The 24,321-nt window shown below is 45.9% G+C and overlaps 1 protein-coding gene across 2 annotated transcripts; it reads left to right on the forward strand.

Moving 5' to 3' along the window:
• The first annotated feature begins 385 nt into the window (after positions 1–385).
• NFYB (nuclear transcription factor Y subunit beta) lies at positions 386–18,537 on the forward strand. 2 transcript variants are annotated; one of them, XM_044277282.1, is made up of 7 exons: positions 386–553; positions 10,724–10,817; positions 11,269–11,402; positions 14,507–14,704; positions 15,078–15,159; positions 17,665–17,744; positions 18,092–18,537. In XM_044277282.1, the coding sequence occupies exons 2-7, from the start codon at positions 10,724–10,726 to the stop codon at positions 18,122–18,124; spliced, it is 621 nt and encodes a 206-aa protein (XP_044133217.1). In that variant the 5' UTR covers positions 386–553; the 3' UTR covers positions 18,125–18,537. The 2 variants fall into 2 exon arrangements, with proteins under 2 accessions (XP_044133217.1, XP_044133218.1); XM_044277283.1 differs by having other exon boundaries at positions 403–553; positions 17,668–17,744.
• The last annotated feature ends 5,784 nt before the right edge of the window (positions 18,538–24,321 follow it).

Genomic DNA, 24,321 nt, shown 5'->3' on the forward strand with positions numbered 1-24,321 from the left:
TCACCGGGCAGACCATTATCTCGTGCCCAGAGTATATAGCTGCTTACAGGAGACAACAGTTTATCGCCTCCTCATTATATGCATATATTTCTCAAACAGGAATATACCGTAACATAGTGGAGCATGTATTTGGATAGCGGAGGGGGAAGGTGTTAAAAACGTAACAGTCGCTAGGCATCTGCGGAGGGAGGTGAACGCGCTATTTAGAAGAGCGCGGGATAGAGGGAAGTGCTGACGTGGTGTCAGGGAGTAATGACAGCGGGAGTAGAAGCGGACATATCGGAACAGCCTAGCGGCGGGAGGAACAGTCAGATCCAGGAAGAGCCGCGGCTGGCGACGTTCTAGTGGGCGGATAGTGTTGGCGTCTGCGCAGTGACAGTCGCGGAGGGGGTGTAGCCCACTCTCTGGAACAGCAGCCCTGGCTTGTGAGAGGAGGGAGGGGAGGACGGGTCCCGGAAGCGCCGCTCCGCGCTGGGACTGGCTCCTTCGCAGCCATTTTCTGTCCAACCAAACAGCCGATTCGTGCAGGGAGCCAACCAGGGCCGCACTGGAGGTTTGTGCCTGGCTTCGGCCAATGATCGCTAACCGATTCTCCCTGTAGCTCAAATGAAATGTCCGGAGTCGGCAGTGTGTGTGCCGCCCGCCTTCCAGAAGTGCCCGAGTTATCGGGGAGGCGGCGGGAACGTACGGCCGAGCCGGACGTGTCTGCCTTTGTCAGCCCGTGCCGCTCCTGTCCGCCCTGTTGTGTGTGCTGGAAGGACGGACGTGGTGGAGGATGAGAGCACGGCCGCGCTGCAGCCTCCATTGTCTCCGGGTGGCTGCGGTGTGAGGCGGGAGACACGCACGGTGTACAGGCTCCATTCTGTGGATGCGGTGTAGAAAATGGCTTTCCCTGAGCAATTAGCATATCTTACCTGGGAACAATGACAGCGGCGTGAATGACATGGCCTGTGCTCATGCTACATGTGACCGGGGGACATGCTACATGTGACCGGGGGACATGCTACATGTGACCGGGGGACATGCTGCACTTAACCCAGCGTGCGCGACGCGGGGCTGCACGTAACCCCGCGTGTACAAAACGCGGAGGCCTCCGGGTAAGGCTACTTTCACACCTGGGTTAGGTGTGGATCCGTCTTGTATCTGCACAGATGGATCCGCACCGATAATGCGAACGCTTGTATCTGTTTTCAATTGCACCATATTGTGTCAGTGAAAACGGATCCGTCCCCATTGACTTACATTGTGAGTCAGGACGGATCCGTTTGGCTCCACTTCCTCAGACGGACACCAAAACCTTGTAGGCAGCGTTTCGGTGTCCGCCTCCAGAGAGGAATGGAGACTGAACGGGGACAAACTGATGCATTCTGAGCGGATCCTTTTCCATTCAGAATGCATTAGGGCAAAACTGATCTGCTTTGGACCTTGTGAGAGCCCTGAAACAGATCTCACAAACGGAAAGCCAAACCGCCAGTGTGAAAGCAGCCTAACCCCTATGTACAGTATCTCACAAACGTTAGTACACCCCTCACATTTTTGAAAATATTTTCTTCTATCTTTGAATGGGACAACACTGAAGATGACACTTTGACACAATGTAAAGTAGTCAGTGTACAGCTTGTATAACAGGGTAAATGTTGCCCTCAAAAAAACTAAACACACAACCATCAATGTCTAAACTGCTGGCAACAAAAGTGAGTACACCGCTAAGTGAGAATGGCCAAATTGTGCCCACAGTGTCAATATTTTGTGTGGCCACCATTATTCTCCAAAGAGGGATCTGCAGCACTCCTTCTTTTCAAAGCAATGTGATGTGTTTATTAACCAACATGATTACAGAACACAACCTTGAAAGACTCGGGAGAGTTGAAACATTGCATTCTGTAATGATGCCTTTTGCTACTAATAGGATGTACCTACAGTATTTAGGTAACGTAGTGCTGCTCTACTGTGAACTCTTTCACCATTATTTTCCAGCACTGCCTTATCTCACTTGGGCATGGAGTTCACGAGAGCTTTGTAGGTTGCCACTAGAAACCTCTTCCACTCCTCCATGATGACATCATAGACCTGGTGGATGTTAGGGACCTTGCGTTCCTCCATTTTCCGTTTCAGGATGCCCCACAGATGCTCAATAGGGTTTAGGTCTGGAGACATGCTTGTCCAGTCCAGCACCTTCACCCTCAGTTTCTTTAGCAAGGCAGTCGTCATCTTGTAGTTGTGTTTGGGGTCATTATCATGTTGAAATACTGCCCTGTGGCCCAGTTCCCGAAGGGAGGGGATCATGCTCTGCTTCAGTATGTCACAGTACATGTTGGCATTCATGGTTCCCTCAGTGTAGCTCCCCGCAGCCCCACATTTATGCAGCCCCAAACCATAACACTCCCACCACCATGCTTGACTGTAAACAACTTGTCTTTGTGCTCCTCACCTGGTCGCCGCCACACACACTTGAAACCATCGGAACCAAATAAGTTTATCTTGGTCTCATCAGACCATAGGACGTGGTTCCAGTAATCCATGTCCTCAGTCTGCTTGTCTTCAGCAAACTGTTTGCAGGCTTTCTTGTGCATCATCTTTAGAACAGGCTTCCTTCTAGGACGACATCCATGCAGACCAATTTGATGTAGTGTGCGGCGTATGCTCTGAGCACTTACAGGCTGCCCCCCCACCCCTTTAACCTCTGCAGCAATGCTGGCAGCACTCGTACAACCTCTCGATATGATGCTGAGCACGTGCACTGAACTTCTTTGGTCGATCAAGGCCTGTTCTGAGTGGAACCTGTCTTGTTAAACCACTGTATGAGCTTGGCCACCATGCTGCATCTCAGTTGGCAATCTTCTTATAGCATAGGCCAGTGGTGGCGAACCTATGGCATGGGTGCCAGAGGCGGCACTCAGAGCCCTCTCTGTGGGCACCCACACCCTGAAAAAAGTCTAAGGCATGACAGTGTGCCTAACACCTTTTCTGCCATTCATCAGCGCAGGTGCGCTATGAACATCACAGGCAGCACACAGAATGTAGGCAGGCTATCATAGATAAATGATAAAGTACATCAAATATATATTATATTGGACTGTGGTATTCAGGGTAACTTGCCGTGTTGGCACTTTGCAATAAATAAGTGGGTTTTGGGTTGCAGTTTGGGCACTCGGTCTGTAAAAGGTTCGCCATCACTGGCATAGGCCATCTTTATGTAGAGCAACAATAATTTTTTTTCAGATCCTCAGAGAGTCATTTGCAATGAGATGTCATATTGAACGTCCAGTGACCAGTGTGAGAACACCAAATTTAACACACCAGCTTCCCATTTACGCCTGAGACAAAAAACTGATTTGATACATATGCAAATTACCCTGAGATGAGTCCAGTCCCTGACTCATCTCAGGTTAATTAGCATATGTATCAAATCGTTTTTTTACACAATAAAAGCACACAGAGCTATGGGGATTGGGTATTGCGGATGTGCTAGTGATGTTGTCAGCTCTATACACAAAATCCTGGTGACAGGTTCCCTTTAAAGCTGACCTGCAGCAGTGAAGAAAAATGGCTGGGTTGTTATGGAAACCTAGTGTAAAGCTGTGTGTGTATGTGGAGACTAAGGACCTGCGAGCTTCTATTGGCTGATAAGGGACATGTGACCGTGTGTATGGCAGTTGGGATATGAAGAGAAAGACCTGCAGGCTTGTAATGACTAATGTAGGTCATGTGATGGTACCATATTTGCATTTTTTCAGAATATCTCAGGAACGGTACGTGCTAGAGAGCTGTGACCCCCCCCCCCCCCACAAGATTTCTTCCAAGTAGCAAGGGATGTGTATACCAAGTTTAGTTGAAATCGATGGTTGCGTTTGAGTGATCGCGGAACATTCATACTGTCGGGATTTACTCTGGTAGACAGGTTGAGCGGATGCAGTGTAGAGGCAAGGAACCAGGTTGTAAATTAAACTTCAGTGTTTTATTCACAAACAGCAACACATAACAGTCTTGGTGCTTGTTCAAACACAGCAAAAGCAAAACAATGTTCACCTGGAATCCTAGGTGTCGGTTCACACCCGGCTGAATGCTCAGCCACAGAATAGTTCACTGGCAGGCTTCCAGGTGGCCTGCACGCCTGTTTGCAGTCTTCAGCCTAGAGGGCTTCACTGTCAGATGGAGGAAAATCCAGCCCACCTGACAGTGCTGACTGCTTTTATAAGCCTGCCAAGACACGGCCTGGAACGTGGTGAGTAGCCACCCACCCAGCACTTTGGCTACTCCCAGTAAGAGCCTTCCCGGATCAGCTTTACAGCCATACTAAACAGCTCAAGTGTCAGACTGCAATCTGCAATAATGACACTTCAGGAAATAAACGTCTCTTACCTCATCAAGGCCAGGAACCTCGGTAACACGTACCGACCATCAATGAGGGCCCCTTGTTCCCTCATACATACCCCCCTCCCCCCTTTCATCCCTGAGGGGGTGGGCACACATTAAACAGTGTACCCGGGACAGGGCATCCGCGTTTCCTGGTAACCAGCCTGCCCTGTGTTCCACCGAAAATTTTGCAAAGATAGAAACCACCGGGTGACCCGGTCATTTCTGTCCTTGGCCTGGCTCAACCATTTGAGGGGAGTGGACGGTCACCAGACAAAGCTTTCTCCCCAACAAATAATAGCGGAGAGACTAGAGTGCCCACTTGATAGCCAAGCTCTCTCTCTCCACTATACTATACCTGGTCTCGGCTGGGGAAGACAATGGGATGCTCCTCTCTGTTGACTTCCTGAGACAGTACAGCACCGAGACCCACCTAGGAGGCATCGGTCTGTACTATAAACTCCCTTTTGAAGTCCAGCATCACCAAAACCGGGGACCCACACAGGGCCGACTTTAAAGCGGAGAAAGCCTTTTCCGCCTGCTCATTCCTGTGGACAGTCACTGACTTTCAACCCTTCAAAAGGCCTGTCAATGGTGCAGCCATTGTGGCAAAGTGGGGGACAAGCCTTATATAGTATTCCACCATTCCCAGGAACGACTTTACTTGCTAAGTAGTGACAGGTCTGGGCCAACTCCAAATTGCCTCAATTTTGTTCACCTGAGGTTTGATAACTCTGCGCCCAATTATATACCCTAGGTCAGGGCTCGACAAATCCCAGGCGCCAGGTCGCCATGGCGACTAGGAATTTTGCCCTGGCGCCTGGGTATTTGCCCCTGCTTGAAAATAGGCCCAGCAGCCGGGTGCAGACACTGGAGGGTTAGGACCGCTAGCAAAATTAATCCTTCTTTTTTTTTTTTTTTTTTTTTTTTCCACTTGCACCCTGCCCGGACCCCTCAGCTTTCGGCTCCATCGTGGTTTGGCCACTCTCTCTCTCGCCGTCTATCGGTCGCAGCGTGAGTCATCTCCAGGGCAGTTAAAAATGGCGAAGCCTTTACAGGAGCCCGGCCAATACTTATCATCAGAGCCCGTGTCCCGGTGAGAGAGCCTCGGCGGGGGGAGAGGAGTTAGTGCAAGGGAGGCAGAGCGGGTTCACTGGTAGCGGCGCTGCACTCGCTGACAAGTGGAGGTAAGACAATCAGCCCATCATTCCTCCTGCTGTATACAGCAGCAGCGCAACATCCCAGGGCACCAAGTGCTGCCAGGTCCCTGCACGGCCGGCTCTGCGGCGGTAAATGATGCGCTCTGCACTAAGTTTGTAATGTCTGCCTGCTACAGCCAAGTTGGCCTCGAGCACGGCCATGAACCCAGCGGGGAGCTGCATACCTGCTGCTGTCATTAGGCCGGAGCTCCTGCTAGCCACAACTGGTGGCCACTCCTGCACCGTCCTCCATCCCTGCAGTTACCATTCGGCCACTTCTTAGTTCTGTCCCTTTCTAGGAAAGCTGGGTGACAGCCTGTATACCACACAGAAAGCTGGGTGGCAGCTCCTAGGAGAGCTGTGTGGTATACAGGCTGTCTGTCACCCAGCTTTCCTGGTCTCCTGACGAGAATATATCTCAGTATAGGAACATTTAGATACGTTATCATATTATTTCCCCATTTCAGGAGTCTTGGAAAGCCGGGTTGCAGCTCCTATGAGAACTAAGACTACTGAATGGCCAAATCATCTGATGACTTTTCTATATGTTCTCCTCAGAAAAGCTGGGTGACAGGCTGTATACCACACAGGTCTCCTAGGAGCTGCTATAAGACCTCTGAATGGCTAAATCATCTGATAACTTCTCTATATGTTCCCGTACTGAGAGATGTTCTCCTCAGGACTAGGAGACCAGGAAAGCTTGGTGACAATCCATGAGAGAGCTGGAAGCCCCACTCAGAATTCCTAGGGTAATTCCAATGGAAATACTTTCCACAGAGGATTACCTGTTGTGGATTTATAGCAAACTCTACATGTAGCGTGTGGAATTCAGCCACGATCAGTTACACGTGGTAAAATCATATATTACCACGGTGCGGATTTGAATTGTGCACAGTAGGTTAATTTCCGTGTGGATTTTATGAAGTGTGAGGATTTTTGGTAAAATTTTATCCAATTTGCTGCAATACGCTGTGGATTTCATAGCTGCAGTTCTATGAGATGAATGAGCCCGGACCAAACATCCTGGGGAAGGGATCTCCGTTCTGTCAGCTGCAGCGCAGGGATTATACACACAGTGACGTCACAGCGCAGGGATTATACACACAGTGACGTCACAGCGCAGGGATTATACACACAGTGACGTCACAGCGCGGGGATTATACACACAGTGACGTCACAGCACACTGATAATAAACAATGCCCATGTTGTTTGGGTCTAGACTTCTTTATATGTTAATTTAAGAGGTGTTATTTTTGTCGCTGAAAATAAGGCTTTATAAGGTAAAAAAAAAAAACGGCTCCTAACTTTTTTTAGCTGGCTCCTAGATTCCAAGGAAATTTGTCAAGCCCTGCCCTAGGTACTTGGTCTCTTCTAACCATATTGCTCACTTTTTGGGGTTAGCGGTTAAGCCAGCCTCCTTAAGGGAGTCCACTCCAGCCTGTACTTTAGGTAGGTGACTTTCCCAGTCAGTACTGTGGATAACAATATCATCCAGGTACACCGAAGCGTACCTACAATGTCCATTAGCTTTTGAAACGTGGCGGTAGCGCCATGTAGACCAAAGGGTAATACCTTGTACTGATACAGCCCTTATGGTGTGATAAAAGATGTTTTTCTCCTTGGCAGCCTTTGTCAAGGGTACCTGCCAGTATCCTTTGGTGAGGTACAAAACAGAAAAATACCGGCTTGGCCTAACTTCTTAATAAGCTCATCCACTTGAGGCATGGGATATGCGTCAAACTTGGAAAGCTCATTAAGTTTGCAGAAGTCGTTAAAGAATTGTAACGTCCCTTCTGGCTTGGGTATTAAAACTATTGGATTGGCCCATTCACTTTTTGACTCCTCAATGACACCCAGCTGGTAACATCAGCTGCACTTCTTCTAAGATGGCTTGTTGCCGCGACTCGGGTACCCTGTATGGTTTCAATCAGATTCTGGCCTGAGGCTCAGTGACAGTCATGTCGGATGATAGAAGTGCGTCCAGGGAGGTCCGAATTCCCTGGCCTCCTGAGTCTGTTTAGAGGAAAGGTTGTCGGCGATCTTTACTGTGGCAACTGCTTCCCTCGTATCAGGCCGTGGGACTGGAAACTCTACCCCCCCAAAAAACCCCTCCGGGGGCTGTTGTCCGTACTGGTCTCCCTATCTTTCCACGGTTTCACCTGCTCCGGCTTTCTCCGCCCGGGCTGGAGTACCTTGTAGGTTACCTCCCCAACTTTTTCGAGCACTTCGTAGGGACCCTGCATCCTAGCCAGGAGCTTACTGTCCACCATCAGCACCAGAACGAAAACCCAATCTCCCGGTTTAAAATTCTGAACCCGAGCCTGGTGATTACAGACCCTACTCTGGGCTGCCTCCATATGTTCCTTTACCAGCGGCAATACTGTCTCCATCAGCTCTTGCATCCGAGTGACATACTCAATCACACTTTTATCCGGTGTGGGTTGTTGTTCCCATGCCTCTTTGGCTATGTCCAACAAGCCACGCGGATGTCGGTCATACAGCAGTTCGAAGGGCGAGAATCCAGTTAGAGGCCTGGGGTACCTCGCGCACTGCGAATGAGAGAGGACAGTAGAAGATCCCAATCGCTCCCTCCTTAGACACCACCTGCTTTAACATGTTTTTCAAGGTTTGATTAAACCTTTCTACCAGGCTGTCCGTTTGCGGGTGATAGACGGATGTCCGTAGTAGTTTACGAAGTTCCCTCATGACTTTTGACATAATAGGGGTCCCCTGGTCGGTCATAATCTCTCTCGGTAGGCCCACTTGGGAAAACATCACTAACTTTTTGGCTATGAGTTTAGCCCCCTTCCCCCGCAGTGGCAGCCACCCCTACTGCTGGCCCTTCGGTCTCAGGTTCCTGGGGTTCCGGTTTCCCCCCTGAGCAATGCCATGCTATTGGGGTTGCTCCTGCCCCATGGGTATCGGTGGCTCTCACCTCCGGCCACAGTGATGGGAAACCGGGGAAGTCTCTCCCAATTATTAGTTCATAATGTACCTTTGTGGCAACAGCCACCTCATGAGTGCAACTTCCGGCCATCGTGGAGTAGTCCTTTAAGTCTCCATGGATGCACACAATGCCGACTTTTCGGCCAGTATACTCGGCGGGCCGCACCAGGGCAGCTCTTACCAGGGACACCAGGCCCCCTGAGTCCAGCAGCGCCACTGCCAGGGTATCTTCCACTTGCACCTGGCACAGGTGACTATTGTCTCGGTTGTATTGGTTGCACACAGCCTCTTGGCATACATCGAGAGACGGTAGCCATAGTTGGTGTCCATGGGTTCATCCCCCCCCCCCCCCCCGATGGGGACAGTCGGCTCTTATGTGACCAGGCTCTTGACACCGCCAACAGACCACCGGAGCTGGATCTGCAGGGAGTACATCCCGAGCGGGCCTTGCTGGCACCAGCCGCCTGGTTGAGGGTGGAGATTTCTGGGGTTTGACTGGCCCCCTCCCAAGAGAACCCCCCCCTATAGATTTCTGGTGGCTTCATAGCGCTTCACCAGGTCAGCCATCTCTAGGGCATTACGAGGAAACACATGGCCAATCCAGTACTGGAGAGGGTACAGCAAAGCCCTCCAGAAGACATCAGCCAACAGACGGTCCAGCATAGCAGTGGGACTCAGTTCTACAGGCTGCAGCCATTTTTGCAACCGATGTAGCGGATCAGAATACTGCGGTCTGGCTGGTTCAGCCGAGTTAAATTCCCACCAATTGTTTTTTACAAAAAATGTTGGTGTCTATGAAAATTATACTCTGTTCCTGTGGAGCTCTGCCACAGGCAGGGTTTTCATAGAAACCTATGTGCGACAGCCTTGGATCATTCAGGAGGACCGAGGCTGCCACACACAACATCCAGCTCTTTCAGTCCTCACTAGAGGGAGCCAGTGCACTGCTCAAATCGCCATATGAGGGCTTATTTTTTGCGGGAGAAGATGCGATGCATTTTTTTAATGGCACCATTTAATTTACCATGTCTTGTATTGGAAAACAGGGAAAAAGTTATTTGTGGGGTAAAGCTGAAAAAAAAAAGCAAAATACAACCAAGGTTTATTTGGGTTTTGATATTAGGGTGTTTACTGTGAGCGAAAAATGACACGATGTCCTTATTCTGTAGGTCAATACTATTAAGTAGATACAAAATTTGTTATTTTGTTTTATTACAGTTAAAGGGGTTGTGTCACTTCAGTAAATAGCAATTCAATAATGTATTGTGATTGTCCATATTGCCTCCTTTGCTGGCTGGATTCATTTTTCCATCACATTATACACTGCTCGTTTCCATGGTTACGACCACCCTGCGATCCATCAATGGTGGTCGTATTGCACACTATAAAAAAAAAAACACTGGTCTGTGTGACCTCCCATGGTCCTGGCCACCAGACAGGCTGGTACTTTCTCCTACAGTGTACAAGCACGACCATCGCTGATGGATTGCAGGCAGAATCTAAGACCTTTGGAAAATAAAGGGTCTCTTGGATCTCTGATAAGCTTTCTTCCACAGAATATTATTCCAATAATTGAATAGTTAAAGGGGTTCTCCGGGGCTTTACCTAGATTCTGCCTGTTAGCTAACCTGTGGAAGGAGGAGACTTTCATCAGCACTTACCCTTCGGACACGCTCCTGGTCTTCCTGTTGTGCCGTATGTACACTATGTAGCTGCACAGGAAGACAAAGGAGCACATACCATCGGTACTTCAGAGGAGGAGCCCACAGCCAACAGAAGGGTAAGTACCGATGAGTCTCCTCCTTCCACAGGTTGGCTAACTGGGAGAACATTAGGTAAAGCTAGAGAACCCTCTTTAATGCATCATGATGCTTTCTGTTCATTTCACCAAACCACTAGAACCCCAACTGTACAGTCACTGCAATCATTGCTGCTGGGTGGCATTACATTGTATACTGTCGTATTCCAGCAGTAACTGCTGAGAGCATAGGACTGTGAAAGCATTCAGTCACATGTGGTGGTGTCCACAGCTGGAGGAAGTACCGGCAGTGAACACACCTCTAAAATATAGGGAGTTGTCAGTCACCACCGCCACCCCTTATGTCCCGTGGTGCAGGCTATAAGGGAGTCTATTATTATGGTATTGAATGTGGCCTCATTATTAAAGTGGTGTGTGTAGTATGACATAGCAGTGGTCTAATTGTTCCATTTCCACTTTCAGATGGATGGTGATAACTCTACAACAGACACGTCCCAGTTAGGAATTTCTGCTGATTACATTGGTGGAAGCCACTATGTAATACAGCCCCATGACGGTAAGTCTACCTTCGGGACCTCCAGAGGGCATTTCAGGGCTTATGCACAAGAGCAAATAGTGGTCCGCAACGCACAGGCACCTTTCGTGCACACGCTGTTTGCGGATGTGGACCTATTGACTTGAATGGGTCCTCGACCTGCAAGAGACAGTCCTCATCACAAGAAAAATAGGACATGTTCTATTTTTTGCAGTGCCGAGGCAAGGACTGAAATCCCGACGAAGCTCTTTGTACTGCTTCCATGAGCTTCTGATCCGTGCCTCTGCTCCGTATCTTGAGGGTTGTGGAGCCATTCAAGACAATGGGCACACGGTCATGGGGCACACATGCTTGTGTGCCTGAGCCCTTAGTTTAGAATTGATAGTTAGAGGGTTCATGTGCTTCAAGAAGATGTTAAAGGCACGGCCCTACCCATTCATAACTTGACATGTACATGTTTTACTTGTTTCAGGAGACACGGAAGACAGTTTAAATGATCCAGATGACACAAATGGCTCAAAAGAAAGTTTCAGAGAGCAAGATATTTACCTTCCAATTGCAAATGTGGCAAGGATAATGAAAAACGCCATCCCACAGACAGGAAAAGTAATGTCTACAGATTCCACTTTTTCTTACCTACCGTACAGCCTCATTTTACCCCTTCAGTCAATACTATGCTTCTGGCAGAAGAGGTGCGAAGATATTTAGCCTTGTTTTTTGTGAGAATCTACCAGAGAAGACCATTTCCATTTCAGCTTGCCTTTTTTTTATTTTATTTTTTTTATTTCTTGCAGGTTCATGAAATAATTATAGAATGTGGTTTCTTTCTGCTTACAACTTGGAGATGGTAGACTTGTGCTTTGCCATGACAGTTTCTAGGAAGTACTTCAAGACTGGAGATGAGCAGATAATTTTGTGGATGTGATCGCTCATAGTATAGAAATAGGAATTCTATAATAACAGTCTCATCTGTAATCCTAACCTGCCTTTTTTCCAGTTATAGCTCCGATGTATTGATGGTTTTGGTGGTTCTCCCAGTTGTAGCTCCCGTGTATTGGTGGTTCTCCCAGTTGTAGCTCCCGTGTATTGGTGGTTCTCCCAGTTGTAGCTCCCGTGTATTGGTGGTTTTCCCAGTTGTAGCTCCCGTGTATTGGTGGTTTTCCCAGTTGTAGCTCCCGTGTATTGGTGGTTTTCCCAGTTGTAGCTCCCGTGTATTGGTGGGCTAGCAATTTTCCATAATTAATTATAGTCTGTAAAAGGTAAACTAGAAAATAACTTCGCTATATGCAAGTACGTTCTCTTGTAATGTGTTCGCATTCGTTCCTTACACCATTGTGGGGGAGAGAATCTGCCTCTACTAAAACTGGCTGCAGACTCATCTGTGTATTAGGTCATACTTGCAAGATTGTGCACTTACAATCTACACTGTATTGTCAGAAGGACAGGTGGTGGAATCATCTCTTGAAAAATACTTAAGATTTTTTTTTATTTCACATCACAGAATAATTCTAGTTTTTTTTTTTTTTTTTTTTGTTTTTTTTTCTTCTCCCGTAACAGGTTTTGTTATGTTTTAGACTCATTTAAAGGGTTTTCCTGGCTTTTAATATTGATGACCTATCCTCAGGATAGGTCATCAATATCAGATCGACGGGGGTCCGACACATGGCACCTCTGTCAATCAGATGTATGAAGGCAAGGTGTGCGCAGGTTGTCTTCTGTGTCTCTTCCTGCTTGCCATAGACATAGCAGCAGCAAGCAGTAAGAGAAGGGAGGTGGCACGTGCGCATCTTCCCTTCATACAGTTGATCAGCGGGGGTGCCAGGTGTCGGACCCCCGACGATCTGATATTGATATGTCCGGAGGATAGGTCATCAATATTAAAAGCCCAGAGAACCCAGTTCAAGGCCAGTTTTAGAAAGTGAAAGAACCAAGCCTAGCCCGGCAGTGCTGAATGCCTGAATGTCATCTGTTTCTGGTACCCCCACTGTGACCTAAGTGATGACCTGATGCCGTATCCAACAGGTTAGGAGAACCTCCTGTTTGTTGGAATGCATTGGTTGGTTAAGGTTTCATTCAGACTAGCACATTGTGGAAATTTATGACGCCTTGTACGTATGTCAATTTTCTAATGCAAAAATGTGTGACTTTCAGTGATTTTACTCTGTTCTCACCCCTTGGACAGTGAGCATGGTTTGCTAGGCAAGTAGGTGTAACCAGATGTGAAAATTGTGACATTTTCAAGCAGTCACAAAAAATGTTGCATTTTCATTCTAAGCCCACAATAGGGGTGTAAAAACTGGAGCAACACTGCTAGACATTTGAAGATGCACCAAATTTATCAAACGACATTTGATACAAATTATGGCAATACGATTTAAGCAAAACTGACTTCAAAAATTCACCTTGTGATAAATCCCAGCCATTGTTTCCATTTACAGTGGAACTGTGACAGTTTTGCTGAATATCAATGGACTTTTATAATGGAGTCTAAAAATATGGGTGGACAGCACTCCTAGGTAACGATGTATCGGGTGCTCGTCTCCAGGAGGGGTGGTAAAAAGCCCCTAGTAGAACAACTTGTAGATATCCAGAAAAATAAAAAACGGAGACAGCACGTCCAAAAAGGTGCAAAAAGTGGAATTTATTCCGGATGCAACGTTTCAGCTGCGTGTTAGCCTTTTTCAAGCATGCATATACATTCAAAGGTGGGGTTTAAATACCCACATACAAAAACAAAAGGGGGAGTGACCTGTGATGCAATTAACTTCATTATTATCAGCAGTTTGTAATAACATACCTTAACCCTGATGTGCCAGTGAACTTGGGCGGGTAGCCTGAGGTGTTAGAGCCATGAGTGACGCCATGATGTGTGATGTTGTAGTCATATGTGATGCCATGAGGGATGCCTAAAGAAGTCAAGTGCAGATGGAGCGCATCTGCGTTCCAGAAAAGAGCTGCCGAGGTCGTCACCTCCGTGGAACGCACCTGCTAACACGCAGCCGAAACGTTGCATCCGGAATAAATTCCACTTTTTGCACCTTTTTGGACGTGCTGTCTCCGTTTTTTATTTTTCTGGCTTCCTTCGAGGTTTTGATAGAAATTTCTTACTGGAATCCTTGATGGAAAACCCATAACCATTGTGAATAGAACACAGTTACAGTTAAAGGGGTTCTGCAGTTTTTTTTAAACTGATGAACTATCCTCTGGATAGATCATCAGCAGGCGTCCGAAACTGGGACCCCTGCCGATCAGCTGTTTAAGGCAGCAGCGCTGGCAGTAGCGCTTAGGCCTTCTCGCTGTTTAACGCAGGTCCAGTGACGTCACTACTAGTGTCAACTGGCCTGGGCGGGGCTAAGCTCTGTTCACTTGAATGGAGATTAGCAGCGCCCAGGCCAGTGATGCTAGTCGTGACGTCAATGGGCCTGCGGTAAACAGTGAGAAGGCCGCAGCACTACTGCCAGCACCGCTGCCTTTTCAACAGCTGATCGGCAGGAGTCTCGGGTGTCGGACCCCTGCCGATTAAATGCTGATGATCTATACAGAGGATAGATCGTCAGTTTAAAAAAACTGCAGAACCCCTTTAAAGGGGTTGCCTGACCATAACAGCTTATCACCTATGGTGATAATTGTAAATAATTATTTTAAGGAAATGGTTAAATAAATATAGAATTTTCGACTTAACCATTTTCCCCTTTCTTTTTTTTCCTTAGATAGCGAAAGATGCCAAGGAGTGTGTGCAAGAATGTGTGAGTGAGTTCATTAGCTTTATAACATCTGAAGCAAGTGAGCGGTGTCATCAAGAGAAGCGGAAGACCATCAATGGGGAAGACATTCTCTTTGCCATGTCAACCTTAGGATTTGATAGCTATGTGGAACCATTAAAGTTGTACCTTCAGAAATTCAGAGAGGTTGGTACTGCCCCTGTGGGGGTGAAAGCTCTGTTCACTTTCTGTAAAATTTAGTGTAACTGAAACTGGAGGGTTGTATGTCTGCCCTGTTAATGAATAGTAACAGGTGGTACTCGCCACTGATGTAATGTGTCAGGCATGCAGATTGCTGGCAGCACACATTGCTGATACCATGACAAAATATGATCCACACTTTTGTGATGTGTATTAAACTTAAAATTGATGGGAAGTGAAAAAATATACTAATGATGCATCAAATATGTATTAAAAAAAAAAAAAAATCAAAATGCAGATGGAAATGGGAAATAAATGTCAGACTTTCCAGCCTCCGCTGTGCACACTGGTTGACCATATATTTTTTTTGTTTTAAAAGGCAATGAAAGGTGAAAAGGGCATTGGAGGAACTGTTACGACAGCAGATGGCCTTGGGGAGGAGCTCACAGAAGAAGCCTTTAGTAAGTACATGTGCAATTAATAGAGACTTCTAATGTGTAACCTACAGCATTGGGATTGCTGGCTGGACCTCCAGTCCTCACATTGAACAATATATTTATTATGTATTCAAAGCTACCCGACATGTAGGTATAATTGAGGAGTGGAGTAGCCGCGCGCTTGAGATTTAGGACCCTTCTTGTCCCAGAAGTCAATAAGGTGTGCTGCTTATGAGTAGCCTAGTGCAGTGGTGGGCAAACTTTTTTGTCAACTGAGCCAAATATCGCAAAAACCACGATTGAAATTTCTTTTGAGAGCCACATTTTTAAAACCTAAAATATATAGGAAGGAAGCGCATGCTGAAGTGAATGGGTCCATGAAGCCGTGTGCAGCCCGCATCATGGACCCATTCACTTCAATGGGTCCAGGATCCGGGATATGAGTGCTACAGAGTGCTTCTGACTGTGCCTCCGCACCGCAAAAAAGTAGTACATGCGCTACTTTTTTGCTGTGCGGAGGCACAGCCAGAAGCACCACGGGAGCACTCTAGCACTCATATTCCGCATCATGGACCCATTCACTTCAGCATGCGCTACTTTTTTGCAGTGCGGGCAGTCGGATGCGGATTGCGAACCCCATTCAAGTGAATGGGTCCGCGATCCTCATGCAGCTGCCCCATGGTCTGTATCCGTGCATTGCGGACTGCTTATTTGCGTTCCGCAGCACAGGCACGGCGCCCTTACATTCGTGGGCATGAGCCCAGAGTGTGTTTTTTACCAACTTTTTTTTTTTTTTTTTTATATGTACTTTCTTTTATTTGGATATTATTTCATTTTATCTTTATCATTTTTTACTTTTATTAAACTTGTCTGCAGACATTACTTTTGCTGTTTAAACACATGCCAAGTAAGGCCCCTTTCACACGGGTGAGTTTTCCGTGCGGGTGCGATCCGTGCGGCGAACGTATGACACCCGCACTAAATCCTGACCCATTCATTTCTATGGGGCTGTGCACATGAGCGATGTTTTTAACGCATCACTTGTGCGTTCAGTTGAAATCGCAGCATGCTCTATATTTTCCGATTTTGACGTGACGCAGGCCCCATAGAAGTGAATGGGGTGTGTGAAAATCGGATGGCATCCGCAAGCAAGTACGGATGCCGTGCGATTTGCACGCATGGTTGCTAGGAGACCATCGGGATGGAGACCCGATCATTATTATTTTCCCTTATAACATGGTTATAAGGGAAAATAATAGCATTCTGAATACAGAATGCATAGTAAACCAGCGCTAGAGGGGTTAAAAAAAATAATTTAACTCACTTTAGTCCACTTGCTCGCGAAGCCGGCATCTCCTTGTGTCTCCGCTGCTGATGAACAGGACCTGGGGTGAGCTGCTCCATTAAATAGAGCTTAAGGACCTTCGATGACGTCACTCCGGTCATCACATGATCTTTTACCATGGTAAAAGATCATGTGACGTACCATGTGATGACCGGAGTGACATCATCGAAGGTCCTTAACCTGTATTTAATGGAGCAGCTCACCCCAGGTCCTGTTCATCAGCAGCGGAGACACAAGGAGATGCCGGCTTCGCGAGCAAGTGGACTAAGGTGAGTTAAATTTTTTTTATTTTATTTTTTTTAACCCCTCTAGCGCTGGTTTACTATGCATTCTGTATTCAGAATGCTATTATTTTCCCTTATAACCATGTTATAAGGGAAAATAATACAATCTACAGAACACCGATCCCAAGCCCGAACTTCTATGAAGAAGTTCGGGTTTGGGTACCAAACATGCGCGATTTTTCTCACGCGAGTGCAACGCATGACAATGTTTTGCACTTGCGCAGAAAAAATCGCGCATTTTCCCGCAACGCACCCGGCTCTTATCCGGGCAAAAAAACTCACGCCCGTGTGAAAGAGGCCTAAATGCTGATGCCAAATAATTGAGTCACCTATAGAAGGAGGTACACTGACTGACTTGTAGCCTGCAGCAGTGTTCTGTCTCTGGCAGATTTCACTGCCTGGGAAGTTTTCAATACCCCTCGTCACTTCCTCCTCGTTCCGACGTCTACTCTATTGTGTTCTATTTATTTGCTGTGCAGACGGATCACAGACCCATTCAAGTTGAATGGGACTGGATCAGTCTGTGGCAGCCGTGCCGATGGTGCCCGTGCATTTGGGAACGCAAATTGCGGTCCCCAATGCATGCAACGGCCATGTGCATGAGGCCTAAGGGAGATGTTTGCATGTGCAAGATTTCCAGTGGACTCATGATGATGTTGCCGAGGCTGGGCAGTGGAAAGAGGAGGAGCAGGACTCCTTTTGTGATGGGTATCTGTGCCGGAGCCCGGCCATAAGTACAGCCCTTTGAGCTCTCTTCACTTAATTAGCATATTTATAAAGATTTGTTATTTACGGCCAAAAATTGTTTCGCACACAGTTATATTTATAGAAGACCCAGACTGCCATCCAGATGGCCCTGGTTGGAGACAGACTCCCTTTAACGTCATTTGTGTTTTACAGCAGGTCAGTTACCAGCAGGTCTAATAACTACAGATGGACAGCAGCAAAATGTTATGGTTTACACGACCTCTTATCAACAGGTATGTTTGAGAAGCATTTTGTTTTCCCTTTGTACTTTCATAACTGGATTTATGTTATGGAAACAAATTGTATAGGATTTGGTAACTGATCAGAGCTTGATAATAGGATACTATTCGTCTCCATGCTGATCTGATTTTCAATCGATAAAGCAGTCCATACTTTTTGCATAAGTAAAAAATATGAGCGATTTAATATTGTACAGTGGTGCTACGTTGCATTTAATGTATATCAAGGGTGTCGCAATCGGACTTGCTGCAACACGACGGTTGCAAAAAAATCCATCCATCCATTTTTGAGACGCCATTGTCGCCATACCCTTATACTTACTTTTTTTTTTTTTCCACAGATATCTGGCGTTCAGCAGATACAGTTCTCCTGATTTTAAGTTGTCTGTACTAGCTGCAAACAAGAGTCAGGAAGAAAGCTATACATATTTGAATGCTCTATTGAATTGTATTGGAGTGAGAGTTCCCCCCCCCCCCCCCCCTTTTTTTTTTTTTTCCATTTTTATTTAATTTTTGTATATTGAGTTGCTGTAATGTAGAGTCCTTGGACATGTGATATAGGGTGATTAAACACCACCTTTTGTGGTTTTGTTTTTTCCCCCTTCATAGATTTTAAGTATTTGGATTTTAAACCATTTAGCGTTGAGTTTTTGTACAAGAGTTCTTCTGACTCCTGTATGCATTGTAAATTAATGATTTATTACTGTCTGAGATTTGTAGGCAGTTTCTTATTTTCATATTGAATCATGTAACTTCTTTTGTAAATCAAATAAAGAAAATGAAATAACTTGTGACGTGTGATTTCTTCCAGAAAGCCACTTGTTGCACTAAATACAACTCATTCCTACTTAAAGGTGTATTTATTTTATGTTATATAGTTCTCTATTATAAGTTGTCAGCTTCTTAGTTTTGGGTTAGGCTAGTTTCACACTTGTGGCTGGTCTCCCTGTCGGATCCGTCCTTCCGCTGTATCGCCGGACCGTCGCTACATCCCCATTGACTATAATGGGAACGGAGGCAGAGCTCCGGCGCAGCATGGCGAAAGCTGCCGGACTAAAGTCCTGCATGTCCGACTTTTTAGCCCGGCGGCTTTCGCCGTGCTGCGCCGGAGCTCCGCCCGCGTCCCCATTATAGTCAATGGGGACGGAGCGGCGAAACAGCAGAAGGAAGGATCCGTCCTGCCGCAAGTGTGAAACTAGCCTTACTGTATGGCTTGGTACTTAAAGTGGTTGTCCAGGATCTTGATACTGATGGCCTCAGGATATCATACAATGTTCAGTGGATAGAGATGGTAACTGTAGTGCTGCCCTCATTCACTTATGGGAGCAGCTCTGTAGTTAACAGCTCCGTCCACTACACAATGGCCGGAGCTGTGTAGTTCCAGTGCTGGAGATACAATGAAACAGCTGATTGGCAAAAGTACCTCTACTAATCTGATATTGATCACCTATCCTGAGGATGGGCTATCAAAATCCTCTTGGACAACTCCTTTAATCCCACCACACACACTGATTATCCTGAACGGAGTATGGCCAGAAAGGACTATACTGTTTTTGAACGAACATAGTTTGGGGCTGCAGAAGGGGGCCATCTCTGAGAACTATTTCTTAGGCTTTGATTGGGTTCCTGTTTTTAAGATGACAATCTAAGCTTTAAAACAAGATAAAAAAAAACGCAGCGCTAGCCACCATACATCACCAGTTACAGCCCCCTTAGAAATGGGTCTCTGAGAGCTGCAGATTTCTAAGGCTAGGTCTACACGATGACATTTGTCGCGCGACAATTTTTATAATGGAAGTCTATGGTGTCGCACTGCAACATGCTGCGACTGCGACGCGACAGTTGCAGAAAATCCATTCGAGATGGGTTTTTCTGCGACTGTCGCAGTCGCAGCATGTCGCATGTTGCAGTGCGACACCATAGACTGCCATTATAAAAATTGTCGCGCGACATTAGTGTAGACCTAGCCTAAGGGCAGTGTTACTTGATGTAGCTCAGCTAGCATTGATCTTGTTTAGATAGTTTGCTTTCAAACAAGACCAGGATCACATCTATAGCCGATACAAAGCCTGAGCTATAAAGTAATCTCAGCCATCCTGGAGGTGCTGACAGGCTGCAGGAAGAGACAAGTGACAAAGATTCTTCTTTCCCTGTCATGTACATGGTTGCAAGGGTAGGGTAACGTGGACTTCTGTACATGTTATCAATCCCCTTACCCCATCTATCAGAGTATACGTGCTCTTTTTTGTTTTGTTTGTTTTTTTTACAGAAAAGGAATGAGAAGAGAAGCACTTGTTCATTTAATCACACCTCTGTTCCTAATTACCAGATTAACCTCCAAATGTTTACCAGCATCTGGATCGTGTCAATTAAGTCACCAACATCAATAAAGTTCCCATTTTACACTTCCTAACCTGTCCATAACTGATCTTTAGTGTAAAACATGGATGCTTCTTTATAGTGATAACAATTATCAATAGATCGGAATCTCTAGTATATTTCTGATAGATGCGAACGGTTTCAGTCATTTTCCACATTGCCACAAATTGTTTTCGATAAGTTTTACAAAACCAGTATGACAAGCCAGGGCAAACTAGGCTTCTGCACAGGGCTGCATGGTTCTTCACCCATTCAAATGGAAGCTGCAACTGTCACAGCCACCACTAAACCTTATAATCTGTTGTCTCTGGCCCACAGAAACTGACAGTTTACAGTGTAACAAAACCTCCTACCTGGCAAGGGACAACCTGTGAGCCATGTTACCAGCCCCAGGTGTGGAGGGAGCAAAAGTTTGGAATATTGTCCTGATGTATAAGAACTGTTGCCTCTAGTAATAAACCGTTATGTTTCCGCTCAGAGGAAGATTTTTGAAGCGGAGACAAAAGTTCTGCATTGCACTATTGTCTCCGCGTCAAAATCTTCTGAACAGAAACCGAACAGACTCCATTATAGTTTATGGGGTCCTTAGGTTCCGTTCGGCTCAGTTATGTGCCGAATCCAAACGGAAAGGCTGAACGGTGATGTGAACGAAGCCTTATTAAAGTATTGGACCAAAGTCAATTATCACCATATAAAACAATATAACACAACTTTATTTCATTCATTTATAACATGAAGTTTCAAAGTTCAAGCAAAGGTTTCATTTTACTGTAAACAGGTAAAGAACAAATACTTTTTAATATAAGCAAAGCACATTTTGGTCAAAATTAACAAGGGACAAGTATAAATGGGGGTAAAAATATTCACCAGTTTGGCAAAATAGATATGACCACAAAAGAAAAAAGTGCCACAGAGCAAAAGCAAATTATATTCCCTGTATATTAAAGCATGCAGATAAGGCAATATACAGAATACAGTGTTTTGCTGTGGACCACTCGATACCCTGATTCCTTACCATCTTTTTAGATGACCATATCTTATGCATATCTGAACAAATTATAGAGATGACAGGCAGAGCTAGTAGCCAGGTGGATGGGCAACTCATTTCCACCAAACTTAAAGGGGTTCTGCAGTTTGTTTAAACTGATTATCTGTAGCCTCTGGATAGATCATCAGCATCTGATCGGCGGGGGTCTGACACCCGGGACCCCCACTGATCAGATGTTTGAGAAGGCAGCGCCGTGGTCTTCTCACTGTTTACCGCTGGCCCAGTGATGTCATGACTAGTATCAACTAGCCTGGGCGTGGCTAAGCTCCATTCAAGTTAACAGGGCTTAGCCCCGCCCAGGTCAGTTGTTCCTAGTTGTGACATCACTGGGCCAGCGGTAAACAGTGAGAAGGCAGCAGCGCTGCCTTCTCAAACTGCTGATCGGCAGGGGGGTGCCCAGGTGTCAGACCCCCGCCGATCAGATGCTGATGATCTAGCCAGAGGACAGATAATCAGTTTTAAACAAACTGCAGAACCCCTTTAAAGGGGGTTACATCTAGGACTTTAAAACTAATGGTCTATCCTTAGGCTAGGCAATCAATATTAGATTGGTGGTAATTCAAATAGCTGCAGCTCGCTGATCAGCTGTTTGCAGAGGGCCACGCTGCATCCCCATCATTGTTTACCAGGTGCAATGCTGTACATTCAGTAGCGGCTGAGCCTAGGACTGCTCCTCAGTTCCACATACTTGTATGGGTAAAACTGTAGTTAGCCGCAGCTGCTACGAAGGCCAGACAAACATGAGTGAGTTGAATGCGATAAACCCGTAGCGTATATCAGTGAGAGGTCCTATACTGATTTATATATATAATGCTGTAACCCTGAGAGTTCTGAAACCTCCATAATTACAATACATTACAATAGATTTCCGTACTCTAAGGCCCCTTTCAAACATGCGCGATTTTTCTCATGTGAATGCAAAACGCATTACAATGTTTCGCATTTGCGCAGAAAAATCACGCGTGTTCCCACAAAGCACCCGCACGTTTTCCCGCAACGCCCGTGTGAAACCAGCCTAAGGGTTACACAGCACTCAGGATAATACTGTTCTGTCCAATGAGCGGAGGCCACAATGGGACCTCTCACTGACAAACGTTGCGAGTCTATCTTAAACTCACTCGTGTGTGTTTGGCCTAAAAGTATAGCACTGCACCTGTTAAAACAAGGAGATAAGCTGCAGCTGCTTGACAGCAGTGCAGCAAGTTGGACCCCCACCAATAAAATATTGATGTCTATGCAAAGGATAGGTCATGAACTTTAAGGTGCTGGAGAACCCCCTTAAAGGGGTTCATTTTAAATGAACGATTCATGAAAGCATCAAAGATTTCTGAACCGAGTTGTGCCCTGGTACAGAATAACCTGGCCCATGTTTCTGGAAATTGGTGGTTTACAGCTTCAGAACCCCTAAAGCCTCTATAGTGGTGTCTGATGTGAGTGCAAGATAGAAATGGGTGAACGGCGGCTACTTCTCTGTCGGGACCAGACACTGGGATGCCCCATTCTCAGGATCAGTGAGGATCCAAGCCATATGACCCCCACTAACTCTACAGGCTTCTCCTGGCCTGCATTTGTCATATTTGAGCCAATGGTATAGTAGTGGAACTCAAGCTTGCAGGGGCTGTCCAGCCTTTACTAACTGATGGCCTATCCTCAGGATAGCTGATTGGCAGGGGTGCAAGGGGTCAGCTAGTGATAGCCTATCATGAGGATAGGCTGGACAGCTCCTTCAAACACTGCTAGTTGTGTGCTATAAGCAACTGAAACCCATACAACATCATGTGAGATAAGCACAATTTTCTTGATCTATATAAAACAAAAATTGCAGTTTTAACATCAATAAAATTCTCATACAAAATTCATGACGGCACAAAATGTTTACCATTACTAGTAACGCATTCACTTATACGGTTACACTAGGAAACAACTGGAACAGTTAATATGTATAAGCAGCACTGTGCTAAATATCTTTTTTTATGTTTCATATTTTCTGCATGCCAATTGCAGTATGAATGCTTTGCAGAAGCAGATTTTTCCTGTTCATACAAATCTGCGGTCCCTATGACTGATATTTGCACATTAGAGTCTTACATGGTTGGTCACCATGACTATTTCTACTTAAAGGGAGTCTGTCACCACTATATGACCATATACAACGCTCTGTAGCACACCTGTTCTGCCCCAGCAGAGGTTCTGAATCATTTCTAATTCATTCTGTTAGGGTACTTTCACACTTGTGTTGTTTAATTCCGGCAGGCAGTTCCGTTGCCTGAACTGCCTGCCTGATCAGGCAAACTGTATGCAAACGCATAATCATCAGTCTGAAAAATGCATTGCAACACCGGATCCGTTTTTTCAGTGTCATCAGGGAAAACCGATCCAGTATTTTTTTTTTTTCACATTTCTAAAGGCGCAGCTCGGAATATCAAATCCGTCAATGCAGCAATTTGAATGCCGGATCCGGCACTAATTCCTATAGAAAAAAATGCCGGATGAGGTATTCAGGCAAGTGTTCAGTTTTTTTGGCCAGAGATAAAACCGTAGCATGCTGCGGTATTATCTCCATCCTGAACAGTCAAAAAGACTGAACTGAAGACATCCTGAACGGAATGCTCTCTATTCAGAATGCATTAGGGTAAAACTGATCAATTCTTTTCCGGTATTGAGCCCCTCGGACGGAACTCTATGCTGGAAAAGAAAAACGCTAGTGTGAAAGTACCCTTAGGCTAGGTCTACACGATGACATGTGTCACGTGACAATAAGGCACAACTACAGTGCGAAACCATAGACTATCATGACAAATGTCGTAGTGTAGACTTAGCCTTAGAGTTCCTGTAGTTCTGTAGTGATTAATGTGGTAACAGCACCATCTAGCAGTGTTAAATTGTATTGTAACTTGTTTTTCTTGTTTCAAAGACTGCTGTATTGTGGGTGGTGCAAAGCATTGTGGGAAAGAGAAGCCTGCAGTCACCAGGGCACATCAGCAGAGCTGTCCTCCTGCATATCTCCATCCTGGTAAAAAGCATATCTGGTGAGAGATCTATCTTTGTTTCAGGGACATTATGTTATGCAGAGCTGTTCAGTCAGTTATTGCTTCAGGGAAGTTGTTAATTCTGTTAGCTAGACATGTAATCTTTGTACAGGCA

This window comes from Bufo gargarizans, chromosome 2 (genome assembly GCF_014858855.1).
Source record: "Bufo gargarizans isolate SCDJY-AF-19 chromosome 2, ASM1485885v1, whole genome shotgun sequence".
NCBI lineage: Eukaryota > Metazoa > Chordata > Amphibia > Anura > Bufonidae > Bufo > Bufo gargarizans.

Excerpts from the sequence above, each read along its gene's own strand:
- NFYB (XM_044277282.1), top strand. The coding sequence starts at position 10,724 with ATGGATGGTGATAACTCTACAACAGACACGTCCCAGTTAGGAATTTCT. Across the intron at positions 10,818-11,268 it reads TGTAATACAGCCCCATGACG|GAGACACGGAAGACAGTTTA; the intron begins GTAAGTCTACCT and ends TACTTGTTTCAG. Across the intron at positions 17,745-18,091 it reads ACACGACCTCTTATCAACAG|ATATCTGGCGTTCAGCAGAT; the intron begins GTATGTTTGAGA and ends TTTTTTCCACAG.